Source organism: Bos indicus x Bos taurus, chromosome 22 (assembly GCF_003369695.1).
Source record: "Bos indicus x Bos taurus breed Angus x Brahman F1 hybrid chromosome 22, Bos_hybrid_MaternalHap_v2.0, whole genome shotgun sequence".
In the NCBI taxonomy this organism is placed as follows: domain Eukaryota; kingdom Metazoa; phylum Chordata; class Mammalia; order Artiodactyla; family Bovidae; genus Bos; species Bos indicus x Bos taurus.
The window spans coordinates 23,958,792-23,972,385 of record NC_040097.1 but is presented as its reverse complement, the minus strand read 5'-3'; the positions used below and the strand labels follow the sequence as shown (position 1 = coordinate 23,972,385).

Sequence of the window (13,594 nt, the reverse complement as noted above, 5' to 3'; positions counted from 1 at the left end):
GGACTTCAGTAGGTGTGGCATGTGTGGGCTCAGTAGTTGTGCCTCCTGGGCTGTGGAGCACAGGCTCTATAGTTGTGGCTCACAGGTTTAGTTGCTCTGCAGCATATGGGATCTGCCCGAATCAGGGATCAAACCCATGTCTCCTGCACTGGCAGGGAGATTCTTTACCATTGAGCCAGCAGGGAAACCCTCCTTCTTTTAAGCATGCATGCTAAGTTGCTTTAGTCATGTCCAACTCTGTGCAACCCTATGGACTAGTCAGACAGGTTCCCCTGTCTATGGGATTCTCCAAGCAAGAATACCAGAGTGGGTTGCCATTTCCTTCTCCACTTCTTCTTTTAAGAAAGACTATTAAATCTTTCTTGGAATCAGTTCTCAGTGGTCACATCAGCTTTTCCACACCCTAAATACTCAAAGGAGTGGTGCCTTTTAAAACAGTTAACAAAGTTCTTGGGGATCCTTTTCAAATTATTTTTGGGGAATCCCACATTTTTCCTTCAACCACTGTACCAAATGGGTCAGGCATTTTTCTTCGTGGACTGGGTTATAAATTAGGGCCTATGATTGCTGTGGTCTCACTACTTCCTAATTAAATCCAGCAGCATTGCATGCAGCCTCCTTTATTGGTTAATTTCCTGAGAGCCAAATGCCATGTTGAGCCGTTCCTTTCTTCTCCTCAAAAAGGAGAAGGATTCTCCAGTGTTCTTCTCCTTCTGGGGAAAAATACCCTTTTAAGCAGTGGCCTCAGTTCAATTCATCAGCCAGGTTGGGCACCTAAATTAGGGAGGACCTTCTGATATCCTTTTATGTCTCACTAGAGGTTTCTTAATCTCTTTGTAAAGAATAAAATTAAAGAAGATTTGTCATCTGGGAAGGGCAGTTTGAAGTAGTCATGGCTCTTTAATGGAATATTATGGGAAAGTTACCTGTTGGTCAAAGAACGTCTCTCTGGAAGCAAATGAAAAGTGCAAGCAAAGATGGTACGTCACAGTTCACCGAGTGTGAAGGTTAAGACCTCAGAGCCTTTGAACCTTACAGTGGTTTCTTAACAAGTTAGGAAGAGTATGATGTTGTTATCAAATCTGGCGTGTGTAAATGTTTACTCTCGGTTTGAAGGAAGGCACAGCAAATGCTCTAAGAAGATTTTAAAGCCCCCAGTTGAGTCTTGCTGGAGTCCAGCCCCAGCTGTTTCGTTGCTAAGCAATCATCATTCTTATCCCTCATATTTTTTTTTAAGGTCAGTCAAGGCATACTCTTTTGCATGTGTTGGTGAAGAAGCAATTTCCAGGAGAGAGGGCCTTTGTAGCCTCCCAGCTCTGATGGGTGAAATGGGGGGGAAACCAACCCAGGAAATTAGCTCCCTAATCGCATTAGTGGGAGGTTGGGCAGTAGACGGTTGTTTTCAGGAAACTATTTGTTTCACAAGGTACCGAAGCAGAAAGCCTCTGTGTCAAAGGTCATCCTTTCAACATAGACCCCTCCCTCCAGTTGGGTTAAAGCCAAGTTGCACCCAGTGCTACCATCTTCGTATTTCTTTAGGAGAAAAAAGGAATCATTTCCATAGTGTTTATTTGTCTCCAGGATACTAACCTTTGATGAATAGTGTCAGCGGGAAGACAGGAATCGATTCAGTTCAAGATAAAGCAGGAACTCCATTTCACTTGATGACTCCTATCTCCTTTCCTACTCACCATTTGCTGGGATAAAGAGCATGCAGTGAAGGGTGAAATGCCCCAAAGTTAGCATAAGCATGCGAGGAAGCCTGGAGATGTTGGAAAAGGTCCCCAGAATTAACCTAGGATAGATGATTGCTCTTTGAATACAGACAGAACTGGATTACCACTTAATTTACAGAACTGGCCTTGTGACATCTCATTTCCCCCTTTTCAGTGAAGCATCAGCTGGGTAGCTAGCCTTCGACTCCACTTGAAAGCACTGGGTGATTTTCCTGGCAGCACATCCTGCCACTGCCATGCAAGTGCCCACATCAGGAGGCAGCATTAGGAGGCCTGAGGTGCCACAGAAACAACCTCTTCTCCAACCAGTGACCCATTGAAACTCCTGCATCTTGCATGACTGGTGGGTCTCATGCTGCAGGAGCTGCGGGGAGATGAGGTTGTCAGAGGCTTATACCGATAGGAGAACAGTTATTTGGCTGAAAGCTCTCTATTCGTCTTGTCACAAATGTCAGGTTCAATCAATCACTTGTTCTTTCGGCGTCGTTGATTGAGCACCTACTATGGGGCTGGGATCTTTCTTAGGCTTATACAAGCGCCTTTTTAAGTGTTGACTTTATTTAAAGAGGCTCATGCAATCTAGCAAAATCAAGAACTAAATTTTTTTTTTTTTAATCTGTAGCTAAACGTATTTGCTTTCAATTTGCACGTAAGGTAAAGAATGCCTGAAGTCATTCACTGATTTCATGGACATTTGTTGGCTTTCTTCTTGAAAAACTGGTGGTTGACAGGCTCTGGAGATACATTTCCATGATTAGAAGTCACCTGGCCTCAGAAAATATTTTAATAATATTTAAGTCATGCTTTTCTTATCCATAAATTAAGCATCTATAAAAGTGTGATGAGAAGACAGTTCATTTGAAGGCATTTTGATCTGCCAGCTACCAAATCCTATATGCACTTTTTCAAAATTTACAACAATTCTATAAGAAAGCTGGGCTTCCCTGGTGTCTCAGATAGGAAAGAATCTGCCTGCAATGTGGGAAACCTGGGTTCAATCCCTGGGTCGGGAAGATCCCCTGGAGAAGGAAATGGCAACCCACTCCAGTACTCTTGCCTGGAGAATTCCATGGACAAAGGGGCCTGGTAGGCTACAGTCCATAGGGTTGCAAAGATTCCAACAGGACTGAGTGACTAACACTCATTTTCACTTTATAAGAAAGCCCTTATCCAGAGGAAGAAACTGAGGCTTAGAGAGGTTGAGAAACTTCCCCGAGGTCACACAAGCAAAGTGGGACGAATTAAAATCCTTATGGGTCTGATTTCAGATATTATACCTTTAACCACTTCAGTTTATTGCCTCCACATAGAAAAATGTATAGCTGACCTGGGGATGAACATGACTGGAAGTCAAGGTTTATTGGTGGGAGTGAATGGTGAGGTTGGAAGAATAGGTCAAGATAAGAGAGTGATGCTGAGGAGTTTGAACAACATTCTGTTGGTAGTAGGGACAATCAAATGATTTTGAATCAAAAAGAAACCAAGATCTTGGATTACCTTTTTTAAAAGACTGTGTTTTTAAAGGCTTTGTTTCCTGTGTCACCACTGTCTTCCCAACCATTTCAAGTGAAGGCATCTTACTGTTCCCTCAGGGCCAAGATAAGGCTTATTTATAAGGGTAGAAATTCTGGTAGGTGAAGCACTGCTTTAGGGACCAAATTTGATGCAGTTCATTCTTGAGCCTGCAAAGAATAGTCTTTGCATCCATATAGTGCCCAGTGGGGTGAACTCTGTGAGGTTCCCGTGTCTACAAAAACAAGAGCCCTGCTGCCACTGAGGCACAGAGTCTATTAAGAGCTACATCACAGCCTTCATTCATTTCTACATAAAAGTACGATATCTAATTTCCCTAAATCCTCTCAACTGCTTCTGCATATGCATTGCTTCTGGTCTGCATGGCAAAAGACAACACATCTCCTGCATCAGTGAAAGACATGTTAGGATGTGGCAGGTGCCTGGGAGAGCTTGGCTTCTTCCCAGAACCAAGATAGATGTCACTAATGATGCTGAGACATGATGCTGAAAAGAAATCCTGTTCTCCATAGTTTCTTGAGTGACTAGTACCAAATGATTCACATTGGTGTCTGGGAAGAAACCTATTTGCCAACTCTGAGTTAAGTTTCCACATTCCTTTTATTCACCTAAATATTTACGTGGCCTGTGTGTTTTAAAGGTTCCCTCCCTGCTGAGATATGCTAATTGTGTACAACTTACAAAAGAGAAGGGGCCTCTTCCTAGTATTTTGTTTAGAGCTCAAATGTTTTGTAGTTCTGCTTTCTTGAGTACTTCTTACATGTCAGGCTCAAAACATGGAATAGTTCATTATTCAAAGAGCAGTTGTACTGGAAAAAAAAAAAAGTGGTACTTAAAAATTTTTGTAGTAACTAAAAGTGAAAGTTAGTTGCACAATCGTGTCCAGCTCTTTGCGATCCCATGGTCTGTAGCCTGCCAGCCTCCTCTGTCCTTGGAATTCTCCAGGCACGAGTATTGGAGTGGGTTGCCATTTCCTTCTCCAGGGGATCTTTCCAACCCTGGCATCAAACCCAGGTTTCCTACACTGCAGGCAGATTCTTTACCAACTGAGCTAATAACTACTAGGGAGAAAATATGATTGGGATATTATTTGATTTTTTTTCATGATATAGTTGGGATTTTGTCTTGAGAAATTAAAAAGTATGAAAATAAATTTTATTTTTTTCTTACGTTCAACAAAATTACATTTTGATTTTAATTATGCTCAGGTTTTTAGAATGGAGAATATGTCAGTGGATAAATATTTTTGCCTAAGTTTTTTAGTCAAGTTATATGACATCAGAGTGGTACATTCTTTGCTTAAAGTTTGAGCTCAACAGTAGAATCTGAAAAGGAGTCATTTTTTAAAAAGCTTCCTGAGATTTTTTTAATTTACTTTCCCAACAATCTCTCTTGACATTTGGAGAACTAAATTATTCCTTCTGAAGCAGCTGTCATCTCATCTTCTTTGTCCATTTTCTTTCCTTTTCTTAAATGTCTGACTGGTCTAACTCTGTCATGTTCTCAGTTGGCCAGTGTTTTGGCACTTGACTCAAGCTGTTCTCTAACATTACTTTTTCAGCTTCACTGATTATTTCATCTTTTGCAATATTTGCAGTAGATTCATTCATTCTCCCCCCCTAAAAAAAAACCCTATTTTTTGAGCATTCTACCATGTGTTCTTTCAGAAGCTGAGATATAACTATGAACAAAACAGTCCAAAAATCCTCGCTTACATTCTTTTTCTGGGAGAGGAGAGAGAGCATAAACAAAGTGCTACGGAGAAAAATTAAGCTAGGAATTGTATAAGAAGTTTGGATGGAAGGGGTTTGAAGGTTAAAAACAATGATCCAGGTAGGCTTTACCATGCAACAAATTATCTCATGATCTAGTGACTTAGAATAACAAGTGTAAACAGTATACAAGTTTCCAATGTGTCAGGGATCTGGCAGCAGCATAGTGCTTCTGGCTTGTGGTCTCTCCTGAAGTGGCTGTGAAGACTTCAGTTAGGGCTGTGATTCTATCTGAAATGGGGCTAGCAGGTCCCCTTACTGGATGCTTCACTTAATTGCTCTTGGCAGAAGGCTTTGGTTCCTTGCTGCCTTTTGCAGAAGGCTTCTCAGTGGAACTGCTTGAATATCTTAACAACTCAGCAGCTGGCTTCTCCCAAAGCCAGAGATTCAAGGAAGAGCAAGGTGGAGCCCTAATGCCTTAGACCTAGCCTTGGACATCACAGTATCCTAGTGATTATATAGTCAGTGCAACTCAATGTGGGAGGGGACAGCACAGGGTGTGAATATAGAAGGCAAGGATTGTTGGGGCCATATTGGAGGCTGACTACCTCAGTGGGTCTTACCAAAGAATTGATATTTGAGCGTCATAGTGGTCATGGATTTTCAATTTCAACATCTGTCAAAACAGGACAACAAAGATTCAATAGGTTCAACTATTGAATGAAATATAAAGAGTTATTTGGGTGGGAACCAGTTTTATAAATGTTCATTTCATTAATAATATATTTTTAAATCATACACTTTCTTTTTCTTAATTGAGGTAACTTTGGAAAAATGGTTTGGGTTCTCAAGATCATGGCTGAAATTCTGGAACAGGAACTATGAGGTCTCTGTGTTTATGTGTTCATATGTGTCTGTATGTGTTTTATAGATGTGTGATATTGCCAAAAGTTAATTCATAAAGGAGCTCTATTTAATTGACTTAAAGGAAATTAAATACTCAAAAATAATCAAAAATACAAAATAATCAGGTCAGAATAAATTTCAGGCTCATGTTATCTGAAAAATGTTCAGGACAAAATTGATACCTGGTATTGAATGTGGTTTAAGCTTTTTGGTGTGAGAAAACTAAGATCATGGCATCTGGTCCCATAACTTCATGGCAAATAGATGGGGAAATAGTGGAAATAGTGGCTAACTTTATTTCTCTGGGCTCTAAAATCACTGCAGATGGTGATTGCAGCCATGAAATTAAAAGACGCTTACTCCTTGGAAGGAAAGTTATGACCAACCTAGATAGCATATTCAAAAGCAGAGACGTTACTTTGCCAACAAAGGTCTGTCTAGTCAAGGCTATGGTTTTTCCAGTGGTCATGTATGGATGTGAGAGTTGGACTATAAAGAAAGCTGACCTCTGAAGAATTGATGCTTTTGAACTGTGGTGTTGGAGAAGACTCTTGCGAGTCCCTTAGACTGCAAGGAGATCCAACCAGTGCATCCTAAAGCAGATCAGTCCTGGGTGTTCATTGGAAGGACTGATGTTGAAGCTGAAACTCTAATACTTTGGCCACCTGATGCGAAGAGCTAACTCATTTGAAAAGACCCTGATGCTGGGAAAGATTGAGAGCAGGAGGAGAAGGGGATGACAGAGGATAAGATGGTTGGATGTCATGACTGACTCAATGGACATGAGTTTGGGTAAACTCCGGGAGTTGGTGATGGGCAGGGAGGCCTGGCCTGCTGCAGTTCATGGGGTTGCAAAGAGTCAGACACGACTGAGTGACTGACCTGAACTGAACTGAACCTAGAGAAATATTATTTTCTGTTCTGTTAGTTCACAGTCAGATGATAACTTGGGTATATTTAAATGTTTGGGTGTATTTGTTGTGTTTGACATTATTATCAGAATAGCATTCTTATCATTCTTAGGTAAGGTAAGGTAAGGTGAAGTTACCAGGAGTTGGTGATGGACAGGGAGGCCTGGCATGCTGCGGTTCATGGGGTCGCAAAGAGTTGTACACGACTGAGCGACCGAACTGAACTGAAGTATAGGCAAAGAGTTATACATGATCAGGATTTTCTAAGATTGAATTAAATTTAGTTGGGTAAATTGATTTTGTTAGGAATGGGCTAAGACAAGACTGGATTTGATTTCTCTCTCCAAAGTATTCTTGAAATGCTACTTTGACAAACAGATTGAGATGAATTTCTTCACCTGTAAGTGATTTGTATTTGCTTTTGAGATCTTCCCTGATAGCTCAGTTGGTAAAGAATCTGCTTGCAGTGCAGGAGACCCCAGTTTGATCCCTGGGTCGGGAAAATCTGCTGGAGAAGGAATAGGCTACCCACCCCAGTATTCTTGGGCTTTCCTTGTGGCTCAGCTGGTAAAGAATCCACCTGCAATGTGGGAGACTTGGGTTCAATCCTTGGGTTGGGAAGATCCCCTTGAGAAGGAAAAGACTACTCACTCCAGTATTCTGGCTTGGAGAATTTCATGAACTACAGTCCATGGGGTCGCAAAGAGTTGGACACGACTGAGCGACTTTCACAATGTTGGCTTCTAATATTATGTAAGTTTCACATGTACAACATTATATTTCTACTTGTGTATATACTACAGCATACTCACTACAAAAAATTTAGTTTCCATCCATCACCATCCAGTTGATCTCCTTACTCTTTTTGCCCTACCCCTGGCCACCCCTGCCAGTTCTCCTCTGGTAACCACATTCATTAGTTCCATCTGTAACCCTGTAACTGCAGGGCTTGTATCACAAACCCCAGTCTAATTAGCACTCTTGTATTATATCTCAGCTAATTTTCAAAGGCACCATGAAGGGTGGGTGTCTTTATCTCCACTTTAGAGATAAAGAAATCAAGACCAAGTGTAGGAAAGTGATGTCCCAAGACCACATACTTGGGAAGTGGCAAAGCTCGGATTTGAGTCTGTGTGTGCCTGACTGAAAAGTCCACATTCTTCACATTCTATCGGCCTATCAATGTGTTCTTTCATTTTGCAAACAGAAAAATGGCAACAAATCAATGATTTCTCTTTTCTCACCACCAGCTTTATCAAGCAGTAAAGGTGAATTCTTGCTCAATGGAGACTTTGTTGTCACGATGTCCAAAAGGGAAATCCGTATTGGGAATGCTGTGATAGAATACAGCGGGTCCGACAACGTTGTGGAAAGAATCAACTCCACAGGTCGCATTGAACAAGAACTTCTGCTTCAGGTAAAAAGAGCCATGAGCCCATGCCCCTTTTCTAATTCCATGAGTTGCCAGGCCCACATCCATCCTCTCCATTTTCTCTACATATTCCAGGTATTGTCGGTGGGAAAGTTATACAACCCCGATGTGCGCTATTCTTTCAATATTCCCATTGAAGACAAACCCCAACAGTTTTACTGGAACAGTCATGGACCCTGGCAAGCATGCAGCAAACCCTGCCAAGGTATCTACTTCTAGGTTGAGTTCAAGGGATTTGACGTGTTTTTTAATTCTTTATTTCTTTCTTTTTTGTGGAGGCAGTTCTGTCTGCATCCATTTTCTAATCTTTCTCTACCTCTGTCTGGTCACTTTGGGCTGGCAAGTTGAACTATTTAAGGGATTTAGGACATGTTTGGTTTCCTCACCATGTGTGAAGCCAAGCAAAATCAGCTCTGCCAAATTGATTTTACACAGACATAAATTTAGTAGTCATATTATGTGCAATTTATCTGGTTTCCTTTTGTCTAATTTATGAGTTGGCAAACTACAGACAGTGGGCCAAATTCAACTCACTTCCTGCTTTTATAAATAAAGTATTATTGGAACACAATTTTTTACATACGTAAGTGGCTGCTTATGCCCTATAACAAGAGTTTAGTAGTTGCAGTAGAGATCACATGGCCCACAAAACCAAATATATTGACTATCTAACCCTTTACAGAAAATGTTTGCCAGTCTCTGGTCTAAATAGTTGATGGAATAGGTTACTTTGTCTGAAAAATATTTTTTCCTCCTTGCTTAGGGGAGCGGAAACGAAAACCTATTTGCACCAGGGAATCTGATCAGCTTACAGTTTCTGATCAAAGATGTGATCGACTGCCTCAGCCGGCACCCATTACTGAACCTTGTGGCACAGACTGTGACCTGAGGTGAGGCCAGTGTTTCCTCATGGTCTTTATTACTGAGTTGTGAAGGTATTGCAAGGAGCAGGTGGGATATTAGTCTTAGGCCCCTTTCTTGTGTTTCAGTGAAATAAGCTTTAGTCAATTTTCCATCCCTCTGAAACTGATTATCTAAGACATATGCCTGCAGATTTCTTGTTCTTTTCCTAAGAATTAAAAAAATAGCTAATAGAGTATGGCAGCTGCCCAAGAAAGTTCTCATTGGACCCTCACAACTTGCTGCATAGGTATTATTATGACTGAGTTACACTGAATGCAAACGTTTGTGATTTTTTTTTAAGTTTGTATTTTTTTCTGTTTGAAAGACTACAGAAAAGGAGAACCTCATCTATCAAAGTACCTTTAATAGTCAGTATCCACCCAGAATGTTTATCACCAGTATAAGAAGTTTTATATACATGAATGTTGCAATGCACTAAGGTAGTCATGGAAAGAACTAGAGGAGGTTTTATATACAGATAGCAACCTGCTCCAGTACTCTTGCCTAGTAAATCCCATGGACGGAGGAGCGTGGTAGGCTATAGTCCATGGGGTCGCAAAGAGTCGGACATGACTGAGCGACTTAACTTTTCACTTTCATGCAGACAGTTCAATATTTAAGAAAAGTATGAAATTTTAGGCCACAAATGGTGAGTGAGTAGAGAATTATAAAGTTTTTCTATTTTCCTGCAATTGACCATGTCATGTTTGAATGTTCACCAGCCTAGGGTTTGCATTGTATAGTCTACATGTCAGTTAAATGCAGGTAAGATAAGCTGGTGCTTGTCCTCCTTTCAGAGAAGAAATTACCAGCAGGGAATAGTTTGGGAAATTGTTAAGGTCCCATCATTCATAAATAGCAAAATGAACACAGAAATATTTAGAAAATAGTGATATTTAATATCACTGAACCTAAAAAATGCCAAGTCCTATCAAGTGGTATTGTCAGCTCCTAGGGCTGGAGTAAAGATTATTAAGTACCCTCAAGGCTCTGAGAGAAGAGAGGAGTGCTGTGATTAGCTAGTTATGTCTGGCAGTATTACGTTAGGCAGTATTAATTCGTTTTGAGTTATGTTCGTATAAACCGATTGCTTCAGTCAGTGGAGTTAAATTAGTTAAATTAGACTTAAGGTCAATTTTCAAAAAATAATTAGCTAATTGCTGAACTGCAGTAATCACTAAAACAGGGAAAAAAGATTGAGTTGGTAAATAGATTGCTTAATTTAACCTTATTAAATTGGGAAAGATGATATAAGATTAGCCTTATTTCAAATTATCACTGAAAATAATAATAATTAACTAGTATTAATTAGTACTGTGAATATCATTCAGCAGTAGAGTCGACCATTTACTAAGAACCATATTTAAACATTATGTTTTGATTCCTTGCTTGGGAGGATCCCCTTGAGGGGAAAATGGCAACCCACTCCAGTATTCTTGCCTGGAAAATTCCATGGACAGAGGTGCCTGGTTGGCTACAGTCCATGGGGTCACAAAGATTCAGACACAACTGAAGTGACTGAGCAAGCACGAATTATCCTAATATTTGTATATTAATTGTTATATAATCTTAATTAACATCCTACTTATTTATATATCCTATAAAATTAATACATTAATTCCTCAAACAGCACAGTGGTGTAAGTAGTATTATTATCTCCACTTCAGAAATAAGGAAAACAGAGTCTGAGAGAGGTATGTCAAAGGTGATATTCTAAATTCCCCATTTGGAGAAAGGTACCTTTTTTCCTTTTTTAATACTAACTTAAAAAAACTAAAAACCTAAACTCTACTGATACCAAAGGAGACGAGTAGCTCAGGGAACAGGCTTGAATGATGATGGCACCTCTGGCTGATTAAAGAAAAGGAAGTGAAGGAATTTTAGCCTTGCTTTTTGGTACAAGTATCTATGGTAGAAGTGACACACCTTGAGGATAATAATTTAGAAATAAAAAGAAAAAATTGTAAGTTTACTGCTACTTTTCACAGCCTTATAACTAGACAGGTACATGCTCACGTCTTAAGTAGAAGATCATGTTTGTTTTTTGGCTGCACTACAAGGCTTTTGGGATCTTAGTTCCTCAACCAGGACTAGAACCAAGGCCCTCAGCAGTGAGAGCAGAGTACTAACCAGTGGACCATCTGGGAATTCCCTCGAAGATCGTGTTCATTTGTCAGCATTCAAATGCATATCTTGCTGGTGTTTACAGATTGTTGGAAGAATAAAATTATCCACTGAAAAATATGCAAATGCAGAAACAAGTTCAAATAAGCATTACTGTCTTCTCTCTGTCAACCTGAAAATTGCTATTAATTTATACTAATTGTTGCCAAGTATCTGTGTGCAAAATGGAAAAATAGTAGAGAGGATTGCACTGGTTGCTGAAACTCTTAGTTTTCCCCAAAACATTTTTATGGAACACTAGTTCAGCAAGATGATCCAGAGCAAACCAGCACGTGAGAAGAATTACCGTCTTCTCTACTATGTGAAGATTTGTAGCTTGGATTAGCGATTTGAGGGCCCTGAGAAGTTCTGCAATCGAAGAACCTACTTATATCAGTAGTTTCTCAAATTATTTAATGCCACAATGCCCCACACACCCACAGAGAAATACAGTTTTGTTTTTTTTTTGTTCCCATTTATTAACAAACACTTTGCCTTTCTGCAATATAAATTGTCACATGACATGAATGAATGAATTCAAAACACTGAAGGTGAGATGACTTTCCAGGTGAGAATAAATTAAGTGAGTAATAGCATTTTGAGACCTTTCCTAAGGCAGTACTGTGACCTTTCCACAGACTACATTCTCTGCCCGAATTCCGGGGATTGTGTGAATATCAGGGAAACTCTAGTACACTGTTCTGAGCCCAAGCTGCTAGTGTGCTTTCTTGTGGGGAAGGGAGGAGGATTCCTGCCTCCCTTTTCCAGGATGGAAAATAACCTTTCCACAAGGAAGTGATGATGAAGGCAAAGAGAAGGTAACCAGGAATCAAAGGGCAGATGGAAGTTCCAGATGCCTCTGTTGAACTGGTCCATGTTTCTTGGCTCACTTCCTTAGGGAAGTGAGAGTTTGCCCAGATTAAACTTTGACAGGATGAGATAAAGCACTGTTGTACAATCCCCATATAACATTTTCCGGTTAGAACAAATCCTCCAAATACTATGCCACTCTCATAGAACATCTCAGTAGCCCACTTTATATGCCAAATGTAGAAGTGGATCAACTCTGACCTACTTTTGAGCATTTGTGAGAAATTCCAAGATAAGCGTGTGTCCAGTGCTCCTCTTTTCTTCCTGAGTGTAGATGGGAGAACTCTTAAGGCTTTGGTATTTGACAAACCACCGAGTTTCTGAGCAGGAGAAAATTAATGATCAAGAGTGAAATCATCCTTTTGGGATTGCTAAATTTGATCAGCGTAACATGTCTCAAGCTCATTTATTCAGACTGTTCTATTCAAGTAGATTTTTTTTTCTTTTTAAAGCACTAGCCCCATTGCTGGAGTGTTAAAAGAGCTACTTGATTTATCAGTACATACTGAGCACCTCCTGTGTGCCAAGAAAGGCTTATTATATGTGCTAGGGATACAAAGTTGACAAAAGTTTGTAGACTCAAATCTAATTTTAAAAGTGAATAATTGTGGGGCTGGAAGGGATAGATAGGTGGAGCACAGAGGATTTTTAGGTCGATGTGATACTATAATGGTGGATATGTTTCACTATGCATATGTCCAACCCATGGAATATATAGCATCAAGAGTGAACTCTAAGGAAAACTGTCGATTTCAGTGATAATGATGTGTCAACAAAGGTCCATCAGAGTGACAAATGTACATTCTGGTGGGGGTGTGTTGATAATCAGGAGGCTGTGCATCTGTGGGAGCAGGGGTGTATAGGGGCAGGGGTGTGGGGAAATCTCTGTACCTTCCTCTCAGTTTTGTCATGGAACCTAAAACTGCTCTAAAAACAGTAGTCTTTAAAAAACAGGTAATTGAGTTATATATATGGCCCATACAATCTTTATTCACCAAGTAAAGTTTATGATACTTGAATTTCAGTTATAGTTCCAATTAAGTATTTAATTAATGGCAATCCATTCCTTTATTAATTCATAGAATGTCCATTGAGCATTTTCCAGCACGTGGCCACCTAGAAGTTTCTGAGGGAATGTTTCCAACAGTTGTTCGTTCTCTGTTAAAAAGTAGCCTACTTGACAAACAAAATGCTGGGTTGCATGAGTCTTTTAAATATAAAATTGTTCTGTTTTTTTGCTCTGTTGAATTCCATTTTTTTTTCTTTTTAGTTGCTTGAATTTCAGATTGACTGTATTGGGGGAGAATCTTCATAAAGATAGAACCTCTGACTGTCATTTTGTGACTTTCATGCATGTTGGCAGTGATGAAAAATACATGGAAATGTTGGTTTCAAACTGAATTTCAGTGACTGACTATGGTTTTGGGT

At 39.9% G+C, this 13,594-nt stretch overlaps 1 protein-coding gene across 2 annotated transcripts in view; it reads left to right on the top strand.

Moving 5' to 3' along the window:
- Positions 1-13,594, top strand: part of ADAMTS9 (ADAM metallopeptidase with thrombospondin type 1 motif 9) — a 162,125-nt gene that overhangs the window by 60,063 nt on the left and 88,468 nt on the right. For both annotated transcript variants that reach the window (XM_027523573.1, XM_027523572.1), the window contains exons 17-19: positions 8,049-8,215; positions 8,306-8,435; positions 8,994-9,120. In XM_027523573.1, the coding sequence (XP_027379374.1) occupies positions 8,049-8,215; positions 8,306-8,435; positions 8,994-9,120 (424 nt within the window). The remainder of the gene's footprint in view (positions 1-8,048; positions 8,216-8,305; positions 8,436-8,993; positions 9,121-13,594) is intronic.